We start from the raw sequence: 16,698 nt of genomic DNA, 5'->3' as shown, positions 1-16,698 counted from the left end.
TTCAACTTGGTTGGTTTTAATAGGTTCCTCCTTTGCTTATACCCAGAATTAAACTTGGTTGGTCTTAAAGGTTCCTGCTTTATTCAACTTGGTTGGTTTTAATAGGTTCCTCCTTTGCTTATACCCAGAATTAAACTTGATCTTAAAGGTTCCTGCTTTATTAAACTTGGTTTTAGTAGGTTCCTCTTTTGCTTATACCCAGAATTAAACTTGCTTGGTCTTAAAGGTTCCTGCTTTATTAAACTTAGTTGGTTTTAATAGGTTCCTCCTTTGCTTATACCCAGAATTAAACTTGCTTGGTTTTAATAGGTTCCTCCTTTGCTTATACCCAGAATTAAACTTGGTTGGTCTTAAAGGTTCCTGCTTTATTAAACTTGGTTGGTTTTAGTAGGTTCCTCCTTTGCTTATACCCAGAATTAAACTTGCTTGGTTTTAATAGGTTCCTCCTTTGCTTATACCCGGAATTAAACTTGCTTGGTCTTAAAGGTTCTTGCTTTATTAAACTTGGTTGGTTTTAGTAGGTTCCTCCTTTGCTTATACCCAGAATTAAACTTGCTTGGTTTTAATAGGTTCCTCCTTTGCTTATACCCAGAATTAAACTTGCTTGGTCTTAAAGGTTCTTGCTTTATTAAACTTGGTTGGTTTTAATAGGCTCCAACTTTGTTAAAAGCGGTGAGAGGCTCGTTCTACAATCCGGCAGCAACTGCCCTCGATGCTCTCGGGCAGCGCTTGCTAATGCCTGGCGCCGGTCGCCCGCACTGCCGGAAGCGGGCGGCACTGCTCGACGCGCTCGGGTGGCGCTTGCTTCTGCGTTCCAACCCGGAAGTGTCGCCTAGCAGCGGCGGTCGAGGCCTAGCTGGAGGCCGAAGCCTGCGGGGCCGGGCGATGGCGGCGTCGGGCCTGTGGGCGCTGCGGAAGGCACCGCTGCTGGTGCTAGGAGGCCGCGCGGCCTTGAGGCGCCTGGGGAGTGGCCCCGGAGCCCATTGGGGACCGCCTCGGCGCGGCTGGCGGCTGGGCGCGGGTTTGGGCCTGGCGGTGGCGGCGGTGGCGGCGGCTGCTGCAGGGGGCGACGAGGAGAAGCCGGCCGCCGGGTTCGCCAGGGCGGTGGGCAGCAGCAGGGAGCTTCTGCGGAGGGTCAAGGTGGGCGGAGCGCCGAGGGGGCCTCTGGGCATGTGCAGAGATTCCCAAGCGGGAATGGCAAGCTTCAGAGCTCCTGAGCATGCGCAGAGGGCATTCCACCTTCCCTTTTTTTAGGGCTACTTAGGAGACGCTTGATGGAGCAGGAAAGGATAAAAATCCCTTAATCTGAGTAACATATGCCCCGAGCATGTGCAAAGTGGCTTTTCCTACTGTGGAACTGTAAGCTTTAGAGCTCCTGAGCATGTGCAGAGGGCATTCCACCTTCTCTTTTTTAGGGCTACTTAGGAGACGCTTGATGGAGCAGGAAAGGATGAAAACCCCTTAATCTGAGTAACATATGCCCCGAGCATGTGCAAAGTGGCTTTTCCTACTGTGGAACAGTAAGCTTTAGAGCTCCTGAGCATGTGCAGAGGGCATTCCACCTTCTCTTTTTTAGGGCTACTTAGGAGACGCTTGATGGAGCAGGAAAGGATGAAAACCCCTTAATCTGAGTAACATATGCCCCGAGCATGTGCAAAGTGGCTTTTCCTACTGTGGAACAGTAAGCTTTAGAGCTCCTGAGCATGTGCAGAGGGCATTCCACCTTCTCTTTTTTAGGGCTACTTAGGAGACGCTTGATGGAGCAGGAAAGGATAAAAACCCCTTAATCTGAGTAACATATGCCCCGAGCACGTGCAAAGTGGCTTTTCCTACTGTGGAACTGTAAGCTTCAGAGCTCCTGAGCATGTGCAGAGTGCATTCCACCTTCCCTTTTTTTTAGGGCTACTTAGGAGACGCTTGATGGAGCAGGAAAGGATAAAAATCCCTTAATCTGAGTAACATATGCCCCGAGCATGTGCAAAGTGGAGACCGAGTCCTATGAGGAAAGGTTGAAGGAGCTGGGGATGTTTAGCCTGGAGAAGAGGCGGCTGAGAGGTGATATGATCACCATCTTGAAGGGCTGTCCTATAGAAGATGGTGTGGAATTGTTTTCTGTGGCCCCAGAAGGTAGGACCAGAACCAGTGGGTTGAAATTAAATCAAAAGCGTTTCCGGATCAACATTAGGAAGAACTTTCTGACCGTTAGAGCGATTCCTCAGTGCAGCAGACTCCCTCAGGAGGCGGTGGGCTCTCCTTTGGAGGTTTTTAAACAGAGGCTAGATGGCCACCTGACAGCAATGAAGATCCTGTGAATTTAGGGGAGGTGTTTGTGAGTTTCCTGCATTGTGCAAAGGGTTGGACTAGATGACCCTAGAGGTCCCTTCCAACTCTATGATTCTATGAAAGTGGCTTTTCCTACTGAGGAACTGTAAGCCAAATGGGCCTATGGTTACCAGCCTCCAGGTGGTGCAAGCAATGAAACAATGTTAAAGCAATAGAGCAGGGCTGGCCAAACTTGCTAAACTTAAGTGCTGCATAGAATAAACACCAGAGGTTTGAGAAGAAAGGAAAATAGATGAGAGGAAGGAGGGAGAGGTGGAAGGAAACTTAGGAAAGCAACTTTAACTTCAAATGCTTTCTCCAAGCTGGCTGTGGGAGCTTTGAGAGCCATACATAAGAACATAAGAGAAGCCATGTCGGATCAGGCCAATGGCCCCTCCAGTCCAACACTCTGTGTCACACAGTGGCCAAAACCCCAGGTGCCATCAGAAGGCCCATCAGTGGGGCTAGAAGTCCACCCACTGTGGCCCCCCAAAGCACCCAGAATATAGAGTATCACTGCTCCGTATGCTTATCCAGTCCCCTCTTGAAGCTGTCTGTGCTGACAGTCACCACCTCCTGTGGCAGTGAATTCCATGCGTTAATCACCCTTTGGGTGAAGAAGGACTTCCTTTTCACAATGCATGTGAAAGAGCCACATGTGGCTCCCAAGCCACAGTTTGGCTATAACCCTTTCTGTGGATCAAGGAGTTTAATGTGCTGCTAAGTAACCAACACGGCCCACTAAAGAACAATGAGAAGTACAATGAGGGCAATGAATTTTGGAACGTAAATCTGGTATCCGGAATAAAGTGCTTGAGGCTGTTCTTGTTGAACGTTGTGTGCAAATGAATCAGGATGCTGACATACTCCGATTTTTTTATTCGTAGTATTCAATTTAAAAAAAAAAAGCATTCTAAGAGATCTCAGGATAACATGCTTCCCTTCAAAGAAAACCTTATTTGTTTCTTACTTTATTTGCTGCATTTCTATCCTGCCGCTTTCCCCAGTAGAGGCCCAAACCAGCACACGTCATTCTCTCTTTTATTCTCACAGCAGCCCTGTGAGGTAGGCTACTCCCAAGAGTATGACTGGCCTAAAGTCACCCAGCGGGCAGAGTTCGGGATTCATAACTAGGTCTCCCAAATTGTAGTCTGATATTCTTAACCACTATACCGCTTCTAATTTGAAAAGAATGTAGGACAAAGCGCTCGTTGGCATGCGCAGAGTGCCTTCGATGAAAGAGAAATTGTTGAGAAATGGTGAGTTGTGCAATGGGGAGATCTGGTGTCCCGTTCGATCTCTCTTAGGGGGTTAGTAGATGTACAGGTACTGTGATGACCAAGGGGCGAAGGGTGTCTCAGGGTAAGGATTCCTGAAGCTGTACGAGACCACACTGCAAACACATCACCATTGCCTCTGTCGCTTTAGCGCTCGGGTGGCTGAACTGTGGCTCTTTCACACACATTGGGCGGCTCTCGAAACCCTCGCTGCTTGATGGGCAGCTTGAAGAATGCATTTCGAGTCAAAGTTGCTTTCTTTTCATCTCCCCCCCAACTGCCTTCCTTTCTGCCTGCCTGCCTGTCTTCAAACATCTGACCTTCGTATCTTGCAGCTCTCAGATATGTTTATTCTGTGTGGCTCTTACGTTAAGCAAGTTTGGCCACTCCTGCTTGTTTGGTGTAGCGGTTAAGCGTGCGGACTCTTATCTGGGAGAACCAGGTTTGATTCCCCATTCCTCCATTTGCAGCTGCGGGAATGGCCTTGGGTCAGCCATAGCTCTGGCAGAGGTTGTCCTTGAAAGGGCAGCTGCTGTGAGAGCCCTCTCCAGCCCCACCCACCTCACAGGGTGTCTGTTGTGGGGGAGGAAGGGAAAGGAGATTGTGAACCGCTCTGAGACTCTTCGGAGTGGAGGGCGGGATATAAATCCAATATCTTCATCTACCTCACAGGGTGTCTGTTGTGGGGGAGGAAGGGAAAGGAGATTGTGAGCCGCTCTGAGACTCTTCGGAGTGGAGGGTGGGATATAAATCCAATATCTTCATCTACCTCACAGGGTGTCTGTTGTGGGGGAGGAAGGGAAAGGAGATTGTGAGCCGCTCTGAGACTTCGGAGTGGAGGGCGGGATATAAATCCAATATCTTCATCTACCTCACAGGGTGTCTGTTGTGGGGGAGGAAGGGAAAGGAGATTGTGAGCCGCTCTGAGACTTCGGAGTGGAGGGCGGGATATAAATCCAATATCATTAGCATCATTAATGCATACAGGCACGCTATGCTGCTGGGAAGTCGATCTGGCTGCATTGAGGTTTGCTGGAGCTTCGTCGCTTCTGAGTTATTCACGGGAAGGGGGGAGGGGGTTGTTTGTTTTTGGCAAAACTGGCAATCTCAAGCAGTCTTATTTTTCGACAGGACGAAGTGGGAGCCCCAGGCGTAGTTGTCGGTGTTGCTGTCGACGGAAAGGAAGTGTGGTCAGAAGGCAAGTGTGTTTAATCTTTTTTTTAATTGCCTGTTAAAGCTTGTGTATATTCTCCAAAGGCATTGCTGTGTAGTATTCAAAACAACGAATAACTACTGTTAATGCAGCAATACAGGGGAATTGCAGGGCAGGGACAAATAACGGAGGGGGGGGGCAGGTCTCAGGACCACAGAAAGGCCCACTGATGCCCACTCAGCCTTTCCATCACTTAACTGACAAGACCTTAAGACCCAATAAGTGCGGGAGGTGAAATAAGAGATTAAAAATTCGGTTTTCTTCCATGCCAAACCGCACAACTGTATTATATATTTGGAATACTGCGTGCAATTCTAGTCACCTCGCCTCAAAAAGGATATTATAGCATTGGCAAAAGTCCAAAAAAGGGCAACTAGAATGATTAAAGGGTTGGAACACTTTCCCTATGAAGAAAGGTTAAAACGCTTGGGACTCTTTAGCTTGGAGAAACGTCGACTGCGGGGTGACGTGATAGAGGTTGACAAGATAATGCATGGGTTGGAGAAAGTAGAGAAAGAAGTACTTTTCTCCCTTTCTCACAATACAAGAACTCGTGGGCATTCAATTAAATTGCTGAGAAGTCAGGTTAAAACGGATAAAAGGAAGTACTTCTTCACCCAAAGGGTGATTAACATGTGGAATTCACTGCCACAGGAAGTGGTGGCGGCTACAAGCATAGATAGCTTCAAGAGGGAGTTAGATAAAAATATGGAACAGAGGTCCATCAGTGGCTATTAGCCACAGTGTGTATATATATGTGTGCGTGTGTGTGTATATACATATATATATATATATATAAAAAATGTTGGCCACTGTGTGACACAGAGTGTTGGACTGGAAAGGCCACTGGCCTGATCCAACAGGGCTTCTCTTATGTTCTTATGTGGCACAGAGTGTTGGACTGGATGGGCCATTGGCCTGATCCAACATGGCTTCTCTTATGTTCTTATATATGAACTCATGAAACTGCCATATGTCGAATGAGACCCTTGTCCACTCAGCCAGGCAGCCATTCTCCAGGGTCTCAGGCTGAGGTCTTTCCCATCACCTCCTGCCTGGTCCTTTTAGCTGGAGATGCCAAGGATTGAACCTTGGACTTTCTGCATGCCAAGCAGAGGCTCTTCCTCTGAGCCACAGCCCCTCCCTTCTCTCATCTCTGCGTTCCTCAGACTCCACCCCCAAAACCTCCATTGGTTGAAACCAGTTCTGGTTTGGTGCATACCGTTTTCTCTGTGTCTGATTTTGATCAAGTTATTGTATGTTGGATTTGGGTTTGCGCTTCTTTGAACCTTTTTTTAAAAAGTATATAAATATATTTTTAAAAATTTGTCATGGAAGAAAAGCACGGCAGTGACGTCATGCGGCATCTCGGTCGACGTGGCTGTCTGGTTTTCTGCAGGTCTCGAGAAGTGCGATGTCAGCAATGCCCGCTAACTGCCACCTCCTCCTTCCCTTGCAGGGCTGGGCTACGCGGACGTGGAGAACCAGGTGCTCTGCAAACCCGAGACCGTCCTGAGGATTGCCAGCATCAGCAAGCCCTTGACGATGGTTGCCGCTGCAAAGCTTTGGGAGGAAGGCAAGCTAGACTTAGATGCTCCCGTGCAGAAATACGTCCCAGAGTTTCCCGAAAAGGAGTACGAAGGGACCAAGGTAAAACGAAGCTATTCCGAAGCGTTTGGGTGGACTGAGGGGGATATCTGGGGCTATCGAGTCAGTGACGACTGTAACACTACGCTGAGTGGTGAATCATTGTCTTTTAAGAGGAACGGTGGCAATTTTTGGAGTTTTGACTGGGCAGGGTCTCTCTGGCACTTTGCACCGGACTTCTCGTGTTGTCTTCAGCAGGGGTCGTTTCAGTAAAGGATGATCAGTGGACTGTTTTCCAGGCGTGCCTCTGTCTCCCCTTAAGCTCTGGAAATGGATCAGGGCTACTGCCGTTTCCCTGCTTTTTCTATCGCGTTGCAGTCGGAGATTCATAGAGTCAGAAGGGACCCTCCAGGGTCATCTAGATGAGCCCCCGCCTCAGTCGCTTGAACCAGTGTCTCTCAAAAACCTAGGTCGCCGTCACGACGAGACTGCTCGCCTCGCATTTAAGCGGGATTCGCCACTACGAGAAGGACGCGGCCAAAGTGAAGGAGGAGAAGGAAAAGTTCAACAGGGCTTTGAAAGCAGAGAAAGGTGCCATAGATTTTGATCCGGAGGAGAGAGACTCGGAAGGGAGTGCGAAATCCAAGCCGGAACGCGAAGGCAAAAATTCGAAAGGGGGACGGAGAAAGAGAGAGTTTGAGAACGAAGAATATTACCTGAAAGAGAAATACGATAACGTGATTGAATCGCTCAGTATTTTTAAAAATGATCCTTTGTTCTTTAAACCAGGTGAGTTGCACATGCTCTTGCCCCAGAGCTCTTCCTGAAGCCATAGGATGACAAACAGCATCTTGCGGTGCTCCCTGGGCTGTTTCAGCCACTCCTTAGTGGACATCGTGCTTAATAATCCTTTCCCTGCCCCTCACCTGATTTGTCTTGTCTTGGGGAGAGACGGTGGCTCGGGGAGGGATGGTGGCTCAGTGGTAGAGCATCCGCTTGGCAAGCAGAAGGTCCCAGGTTCAATCCCTGGTATCTCCAACTAAAAAGGGTCCAGGCAAGTAGGTGATGGAGATGGAGGGACGGTGGCTCACTGGTAGAGCATCTGCTTAAGAAGCAGAAGGTCCCAGGTTCAATCCCCGGCATCTCCAACTCAAAAGGTCCAGGCAAGTAGGTATGAAAAAACTCCGCTTGAGACCCTGGAGAGCCGCTGCCAGTCTAAACAGACAATACTGACTTTGATGGACTGAGGGTCTGATTCAGTATAAGGCAGCCTCGTATGTTCATATATGTTCATATGTCTGTTTGGTGTAGTGGTTAAGTGCGCAGATTCTTATCTGGGAGAAGCGGGTTTGATTCCCCACTCCTCCACTTAAAGCTGCTGGAATGGCCTTGGGTCAGCCATAGCTCTTGCAGGAGCTGTCTTTGAAAGGGCAGTTTCTGTCAGAGCTCTCTCAGCCCCACCCTCCTCACAGGGTGTGTGTTGTGTGGGGAGAAGATACAGGAGATTGTAAGCTGCTCTGAGTCGCTGAGGTTCAGAGAGAAGGGTGAGGTATAAATCTGCAGTCGTTGTCGTCTTCTTGTACACCATATTCTGTGCCTGAGTTCGGTCTCTTGGTATTGTGTGTGTGTGTGTGTGCATGCGAAATGCATAAATGTATTTCCTGTGGATCTGAAGAGACTGAATACTGACTATGACCCAGATATCTAGCTCTGAGCTCAGTAGCACCTTAGATACCAATAAGATTGAGCTTTCGACAGTCAACGCTCCCTCTGTATCCCTGTAAACAGCCCTTTCTTTCCTCTTCTTCTTCTTCTAGGGAGCCAGTATTTGTATTCCACCCATGGCTTTACTCTTCTGAGCGCCATCGTGGAGAGAGCCTCGGGTCACAAATTCACCGAGTACATGTTGAAAATATTTCACGACCTGGGCATGTCATCCACGGTCCTGGATGAGAACGAGCCGCTGATCTATAACAGAGCAAGGTAAATGCCCCTCTAGGACTGTGGGATTCGCTGTTTCGTGCTAAATGAGGCGGAGAGCATCCATTAGCAAGTTCTGTGTCTCTGTGCGTGTGTCTTTATAGAGCGCTTCTTCCTTCAGTTTTTCAGTCACAGCTGTGCCAGTTATTTCCAAGCCAGTGACTTTTAACACCATCAGAATAGCTTTCTCTGTAGCCAGTCTGGAACTAATTTGGAGGCATAGAGAGACCAGTAAGGTATTCCTCTGCCACATCTCAAGACAGGCCAGGGTCCTTGGATTGGCAGGTTCTTTAGAGGCCATATCATTTAGCCTGGCCCAAGGGGGCCAAAGTTGCTTAACATAAAGGCCACAGAAGAAACATCAGATGTTTGAGAGCCACAAGACTGGAAGGAAAATAGGGAGAAGGAAAGGTGGAAAGAAAGGAACTTTAACTTTAGTTGCATTCTCCAAGCTGCTGGGTGGCTCGGCTCGGAGAAGTAATTTAAAGAGACAGATGCCTTCTCCAAACCAGCTGACAGGGCTGTGCGGGCTTCAAGAGCCACGCAATATGTGCGAAAGTGCCGCAATTGGCTCCTGAGCCACAGTTTGGCCACCCCCGGTCCAGCCCAGCATAGGAGTCCCAGACTTGCCCAACAGGTAATGGAGCCTGTCGTTGAATCGCTCGCACCGTCGGGAGGTTTTTCCTATCGAAAGCTGGAATCTCCTCCCTGTAACTTAAGCCCGTCTCCTCCCGCCTTGCTCCCTGCAGCCTCCCCCTTCCAGTCTCTGCTCAATATTAATTCAGGAGGTGAAGACGAGACAAGCTCCCCCCTTTAGAAAAGGCCGAGGGGGGAACGCGACAGAGGTTTCCAAAATTATGCGTGGGGTGGAGAGAGCCGACAAAGATGATTTTTTCTCTCTCGCCCAGAAAACTAGAACTTGAGGGCATCCATTGAAGCTGTCAGGCAGCAGATTCAGGACAAAAGGAAAGAGCGCTTTACACCGAGAACGATTCAAATGCAGAATTTGCTGTTAGAGGGTGTCATGATGGCCACGGGGTAAGCAGCTTTCAAAGGCGATTAGACAGATCCATGGAGCTTAAGTCTGTCAGTGGCGACTAGCCACGGTGACTGCGGGGAACCTCCACATTCAAAGGCACTAAACGTCTGCATCTGGGGAAGGCCTCAGCCTCTGTGCCCCGTTGCTGGCTGTCCAGAGGAACTGGCTGGCCGCTCTGTGAGACAGGAAGTTGGACTAGATGGACCCTCGCTGGTCTGACCCAGCAGGGCTCTTCTGATGTTCTCATGAAGGCTTCAGTCTCTGCGCCCTGTTGTTGGAACTCCAGAGGAGCTGGTTGGTCGCTGTGTGAGACAGGATGCTGGACTAGATGGACCCTCACTGGTCCAGTAGGGCTCTGCTGATGTTCTTCTCAAGGGAAAGCCTCAGCCTCTCTGCCCTGTTGTTGGCTTTCCAGAGGAACTGGTTGGCCACTGTGTGAGACAGGAGGCTGGACTGGATGGACCCTCACTGGTCTGACCCAGCAGGGATCTTCTGATGTTCTTATGAAGGCCTCAGCCTCTCTGCCCTGTTGCTGGCCCTCCAGGGGAACTGGTTGGCCACTATGTGAGACAGGAGGCTGGACTAGATGGACCCTCACTGGTCTGACCCAGCAGGGCTCTTCTGATGTTCTTATGAAGGCTTCAGTTTCTGCGCCCTGTTGTTGGAACTCCAGAGGAGTTGGTTGGTCGCTGTGTGAGACAGGATGCTGGTCTAGATGGACCCTCACTGGTCCAGTAGGGCTCTGCTGATGTTCTTCTCAGGGGAAAGCCTCAGCCTCTCTGCCCTGTTGTTGGCTTTCCAGAGGAACTGGTTGGCCACTCTGTGAGACAGGAAGTTAGACTAGATGGACCCTCACTTGTCTGATCCAGCAGGGCTCTTCTAATGTTCTTCTCAGGGGAAGGCCTCAGCCTCTCTGCCCTGTTGTTGGTCCTCCAGAGGAACTGGCTGGCCTCTGTGTGAGACAGGAGGTAGACTAGAGGGACCCTCCCTGGTCTGACCCAGCAGGGCTCTTCACGTGTTCTTAAGTGTTAGATTTTTATAGAAGGCAATCAGTCTCACGGGGCATGGAAGGTCAAGGGTGTGGGGGCCTTTAGCAGGAGAGCAGTTCACAGTGTTGGAGAGGAGACTAAAAAAGAAGCGAGTGCTGCCCCCTTCTGACTCCATTTATGAATCTCCGGTTGGGAGCTGTGAAATGGCCGTCTGAGCACGGGGCCTCGGGCGGCGATGGTGCTTGTCGAACAGTCCAGGCCAGGGAGGTGAGCGAAAGGACTGCCGGGTGTAGAGCAGAGCTTAAACGCTAGCTTCTGTCGCCTTTTGTCTTGCAGTTGAACCTTCTTCGACTGCTTAACAGTGCTGAACTTGGATTGGCCGTGCGTCTCAGAGGTGGCCAGAGCTCTTATTCACTGGCATTATTTATCAGTCACCTTTCTCATTTGGGACTTGGGGGTGGGTGGGGGGAGTTACTCGCTGTGAGCCAGAGCAATGGATAGGATGGGACGTTCAGTAAACAGTGAAATACGGTTAAGGTTGCCCCCAGAACCTTCACCTGGGTGCTTCCTCCTCTGTTGTTCCTAAAAGGACATATGAAGCTGCCTTCTACTGAATCAGACCCTTGGTCCATCAAAGTCAGTATTGTCTACTCAGACTGGCAGCGGCTCTCCAGGGTCTCAAGCGGTTTTTCACGCCTCTTTGCCTGGACCCTTTTTAGTTGGAGACGCTGGGGATTGAACCTGGCACCTTCTGCTCACCAAGCCACCATCCCTTCCTAAAGTCAGTATTGTCTACTCAGACTGGCAGCGGCTCTCCAGGGTCTCAAGCAGAGGTTTTTCACGCCTACTTGCCTGGACCCTTTTTAGTTGGAGATGCCGGGGATTGAACCTGGGACCTTCTGCTTACCAAGCAGATGCTCTACCACTGAGCCACCGTCCCTCCCCAATATGAAGCTGCCTTCTACTGAATCAGACCCTCGGTCCATCAAAGTCAGTCTTGTCTACTCAGACTGGCAGCGGCTCTCCAGGGTCTCAAGCTGAGGTTTTTCACGCCTACTTGCCTGGACCCTTTTTAGTTGGAGATGCCGGGGATTGAACCTGGGACCTTCTGCTTCCCAAGCAGATGCTCTACCACTGAGCCACAGCCCCATTCATGGCTCTCCAGGGTCTCAAGCTGAGGTTTTTCACGTCTACTTGCCTGGACCCTTTTAGTTGGAGATGCCGGGGATTGAACCTGGGACCTTCTGCTTCCCAAGCAGATGCTCTACCCCTGAGCCACCGTCCCTCCCCAAGTCCTTGTGTAGGCGACGCCTGAACAAAGTCATGACAGCCCTCCTTACGTCTCCCTCCCAGGTATTATACTCACAACAAAAAGGGTCAGTTGGTCAACACCCCCTACGTGGACAACTCCTACAAGTGGGCCGGCGGAGGCTTCCTGTCGACTGTGGGTGACCTTCTCAAATTCGGGAACGCCATGCTGTACGGCTATCAGCTCAGGCAGCGGGAGACCCTCCCCGCCGGACTCCTTCCAGGTTACCTCAAGCCCGGCACCATCGAGATGCTGTGGACAGCAGTGCCAAAAACGGAGACATCCTGGAGCCAAGACGACAAATATGGCATGGCTTGGCAGGTAGTGGAGAAAAAGCAGGCCTACGGTTTCTGCAGGCAGCCGCGGCACTACACGTACCACTGCGGGGGAGCAGTGGGGGCAAGCAGCGTCTTACTCATTCTTCCTGAGGAATGGGACTCCCGGGAGGCCACGGGCGGGGGCACGCCAATGCCACCCAAGGGTGTGGTGGTGACCGTCATCTGCAACATGCAGTCCGTTTCCCTTAGCAAAACCGCCTTAAAGATCGCAATGGAATTCGAAAAGGACAAGTCGGGACAACACGCGGGTAAAAATGGCTCCTTCTGCGATTGAGCCAGGTTCCGAAAGAAAAAGCTTAAACCTACGTCGTCGGTGAGCGCCCATAGCACAGAAAGGATCCTTTTTTGCAGGACGCAGAGTGCTCCCCCACCGCGTGGACTGGGCGGTGTTAGAATCCGTCACTCAGGGAAGCTGCCATACGATCTTAGCGCTGCCCAGTCGAAGAGGGAAGTTTCTCAAGTGCAAACTGCCAGATCCATCGCCGGTGATTCATTGTTCACCTGAGGCCGATGGAGCTCACTTTGCTGCCATTTTTTTTTCTGCCGGCTGCAACTTCCATAGAGGTCCTTAATCCAGTGTCTTCCTTGGTCGCCTTTCAGGGAAAGCCGTGCATACGTGGCCAGGTTTGCCCAAAAGTTTCTCGGCAGAGGTTTCTGAAATTCAGAACTGTATTGGAAACACTGTTCATTCTGCCGAAAGCTGGCACCCTGTGGGTGTGGTGCCGTCAGTTGCCCCCCCCCTCCCCGCAGCAGACGAACAGGAGTTCCATCATGCCAGGGGTTTCAGTTCTGTCAAGCCGGTTGGCACGTGCTGGCTTTCATTAAATCAAGGAAGGCCGCGAGGGAGCAAACAGCCACAGTCCGAGTCCACGTTGGCTCCTTTGGAGCCGCAGGACAGCCAAGGAAGACACGGGTGCTCTTAACTGCCTTCTCCCTCCGGAAGATGCTAACTGGATTCATTCCCCTGATTGGCTGCTTGCCTACATGAGCGCAGACTCTGGGGGGGTAGAGTGGATCAGATGTCTACTGGAAGTGCTTGGCATGGAACTGAAGTATCGAACTTGTAAAGGGATGCTGTTGTGAAAGGCCCAGTGGTATTTCTTGGGACCCGAGCCTGGGATTTCTTGGAATATTTGTCAAGGTCCAGTCTTCGGTTTGGCGATCCCGATAGCAAGATGGCATTTGGCTTCAGTGTTTGGCAGGCTCAGCTTCTCACCGGTAACCACAGAAGCCAGATGTCAGCACACTACCGGGCACCATGGTTCCAGTTACTCCTTCGTTAAAGGTCATCCTGTTTCTTGTCCTTTTCCAAATCCGTTCGTGCAGATTCAAATCTCAGATTTGCAAGGCAAATATCAGGCTGCCATTTGCTGCCTGTTTACTTGCGGGTGAGCCCCATTGAATTAGAAGGACTGAGCAAACATTGCATGACTTCACGCCGAAAAGCTCTTATCAGGCAGTATCTGTCTTGGTTCCTTAAAATGCAGATCAAGCAACCGCGGTGTTGAAACTGACCCTGAGGGCTGCGCTGTTGATGTCTGAGCCACTCAGAATTCTGGCGGAGGCTTTACCCTTTCACAGCTTCCTTTGGCCTGCTGGCCATCCATCATGTAGTTGAAGAGCAGACATTGCCTTTTTGCTCAGCCCCCGGACATGCTTGGACTTCTTTCTGGAGTTGCTGAGTCCAGTCCTGATTTCCCCCCCCCCCCCTTGCTTCTCATTTTTCTTAGTGGCCATTTTGGTAAGCGATGCTTTTCCCAGCCTCTCCCTTTAGCCAAACCATGGCTTGGGCCCAGGTAAAAGCGTGCCACGAGAACTCACGCGACGAGATCGCTTTTTTCTTACCAAATACTGCCGCGTTAAAGCAACAAATCAAAATGTTCTTCTTTTCATGCGGCAAATCGGTGGCGGGCATACTTAAAAGGAGCACGCTCTTTGCCATGCGTTTCCATTCTCTCACTTGGTCGAATTGATGTTTTTATATCTTTTGGGGGGGGGGCAGGGTTGCAGGGCAGACTTGCTGAATGCCAAATATGTGACGATGATTAAACTTGAGAGGAAGTTTGTAAGGTGTAGGTGTAGCAGCAGAGCGATAAACCGAACGATGCCGCCGCTTTCTTTTTCTTCCATGTCGGGGTGCCTGGTTAGGAACTGCTTGGGTTCTCTTTTCTTTAATTTTTTTTAATTCTTTAAAATTTAGGTCTGCCACAGTATCCACGGAGAGAGCTTACATGGTCATGTATCTGTATTTTTATCAAACGGACTAAAATCATGTAACAAAATCTTTCTGTGAAAGAGGGCAGGGGATCATCTCTGCTTTGGGGTACATCACGAGCTCTGATCTCATCATGTAGACAGTGTTTATCACCCCCCCCGCCTCTTTTTGACATCTGGCTGAACTGCTATTGCCGGTTCCTAATCATGTGCCAATGCCTAGTTAGATCCATTGTGAACCAGCCTTTTGTAGGTCTTAACCAATAAAAACTTTGTATTTTTGACTGAGCGTTCGACTGGCATTCTTGCGCCACCTTCACGCCTCTCTTTGGAAGGTGTACCTGCGGTGGAACCTGGGTTTCCTTTGTCACTTCAAAACGCACCTCAATGAAGTTTGCCGAAATATCTGAGGTGGCTTCGTCCGTTGATGAGTGGTAGGCAAGACACCTAACCTCCCCAAGCAACTGGCTCAGCTGCAGCATTTAGACTAGCTACTGATCCACTCCCAAGTCCAATTTAGGGTGTTGGTTTTGTCCTACATGGCTTGTATCTGCCTGGGAATTAAGGACACTAGGAGATGCCCTCTTGACTCTCCCACCAATCAAAGAAGGTTGCCTGGCAGGCACGTGGGAGGGGGCCTTTTTAGTGGCAGCCCCACAGAACAGCCTACCCAGGGAGGTGGCGCTCGTCCCTGCCAATCTTCAGAGGCAGAAGACAAGTTTTATTAAGGATTGCATTTCATTGATCTAGCTTTTATTATTGGCAGTTCCTAGTTGGACACTAAATTTTGACACTTTAGGGGTTTTATAATTGTCATTTTTATAATGTTTTGTTTGTAGTGTAAGCCATTAAACCACGGGTAGCCAACCTGTGGCTCAGGAGCCACATGTGGCTTTTTCACACATATTGTGTATCTCTTGAAGCTCTCACCATCCTGCCAGCCGGCTTGGAGAAGGCATTTCTCACTTTAAATCTCTTCGCCAAGCCAGCCGGTAGCTTGATTGAACTGATTTGTTCAAATGATTTATGGTTTATTGTTGTGAGCCACCCTAAGCTTGCTTCGGTGGGGAGGGTGGGATATAAATCTAATACATAATAATAATAATTATTATTAATATCTTGGAGAATGTATTTAAAGTTAAGGTTGCTTTCTTTTCACCTCTCCTCCATCTATCTATCTACCTTCCTTCCAGTATCTGATATGCATTTCTTGCAGCTCTCAGACATCTGGCATTTATTCTGTGTGGTTCTTGTTAAGCAAGTTTGGCCACCCCTGGACTAAACATTTTAAATAAATAATAATCCACACAAACTGGTTCACGCCGGCAAACTGGTGAAATTAAACCTCTCCTGCTCTCATCTATGTAGCTCTTGCCAGTTGTTTTTATACACCCCTTTTCATTACCCAAAGAGGTCTCAGCGGCTTACAATCGCCTTCCCTTCCTCTCCCTACAACAAAACACCCTGTGAGGCCGGTGGGGCTGAGAGAGCTCTGAGAGAACTGTTCTTGAGAGAGTTGTGACTGACCCAAGGTCACCCATCTGGCTGCACGTGGAGGAGTGGGGAAACCCGGTTCTCCAGATTAGAGTCCACCGCTCTTAACTGCTACACCACACTGGCTCCAGTACAACAAAAGCCCAGACTCTTGCAGTTCTTATATCAAGCAGGTTTATTGATTCTGGTACAATCAGAATTGAAAAGCACAAAACACAGCGTTAGCTGTGGGGGAAAGTGACATAATCCGTTTTAAGATGCTTCCACCTTGAAAAGAGGCCCTCGTGGCTTACTAAGAGGTGCCAGAACTTTCAACCATGATTTCTTTAGACATTTGTACACCTGCATAGCGAAGATGTAGTTTGTGATCATCGCTGTGGCAGTGGCAGAGATCCTCCTTGCTGAAAGTGTTTCAGCATGTATATGTGTGTGTGTGTGTGTGTATACACACACACACATATATTGGCCACTGTGTGACCCAGAGTGTTGGACTGGATGGGCTGCTGCCTGATCCAACAGGGCTTCTCTTATATTCTTATGTGACCCAGAGTGTTGGACTGGATGGGCCATTGGCCTGATCCAACATGACTTCTCTTATGTTCTTATGTGACACAGAGTGTTGGACTGGATGGGCCACTGGCCTGATCCAACAGGGCTTCTCTTATGTTCTTATGTGACCCAGAGTGTTGGACTGGATGGGCCATTGGCCTGATCCAACAGGGCTTCTCTTATGTTCTTATGTGACACAGAGTGTTGGACTGGATGGGCCACTGGCCTGATCCAACAGGGCTTCTCTTATGTTCTTATGTGACACAGAGTGTTGGACTGGATGGGCCATTGGCCTGATCCAACATGGCTTCTCTTATGTTCTTCTGTGACACAGAGTGTTGGACTGGATGGGCCATTGGCCTGATCCAACATGACTTCTAATATGTT

General features: G+C 49.6%; 1 protein-coding gene across 1 annotated transcript; it reads left to right on the top strand.

Moving 5' to 3' along the window:
* Nucleotides 1-735: 735 nt before the first annotated feature.
* Nucleotides 736-12,328, top strand: LACTB (lactamase beta). Its single transcript, XM_060259997.1, has 6 exons — nucleotides 736-1,140; nucleotides 4,731-4,797; nucleotides 6,272-6,462; nucleotides 6,870-7,188; nucleotides 8,217-8,382; nucleotides 11,761-12,328. The coding sequence occupies exons 1-6, from the start codon at nucleotides 736-738 to the stop codon at nucleotides 12,326-12,328; spliced, it is 1,716 nt and encodes a 571-aa protein (XP_060115980.1).
* Nucleotides 12,329-16,698: the final 4,370 nt, after the last annotated feature.

The sequence above is a fragment of the Heteronotia binoei genome, chromosome 19 (genome assembly GCF_032191835.1).
Source record: "Heteronotia binoei isolate CCM8104 ecotype False Entrance Well chromosome 19, APGP_CSIRO_Hbin_v1, whole genome shotgun sequence".
Lineage (NCBI taxonomy): Eukaryota > Metazoa > Chordata > Lepidosauria > Squamata > Gekkonidae > Heteronotia > Heteronotia binoei.
Note: the sequence above shows the minus strand (reverse complement) of the source record. Positions and strands in the feature narration are given on the sequence as shown.

Coding starts and splice junctions, on each gene's coding strand:
- LACTB (XM_060259997.1), top strand. CDS start 736: ATGCCTGGCGCCGGTCGCCCGCACTGCCGGAAGCGGGCGGCACTGCTC. Junction 1,141..4,730: donor AGCTTCTGCGGAGGGTCAAG/GTGGGCGGAGCG, acceptor ATTTTTCGACAG/GACGAAGTGGGAGCCCCAGG. Junction 4,798..6,271: donor AAAGGAAGTGTGGTCAGAAG/GCAAGTGTGTTT, acceptor CTTCCCTTGCAG/GGCTGGGCTACGCGGACGTG.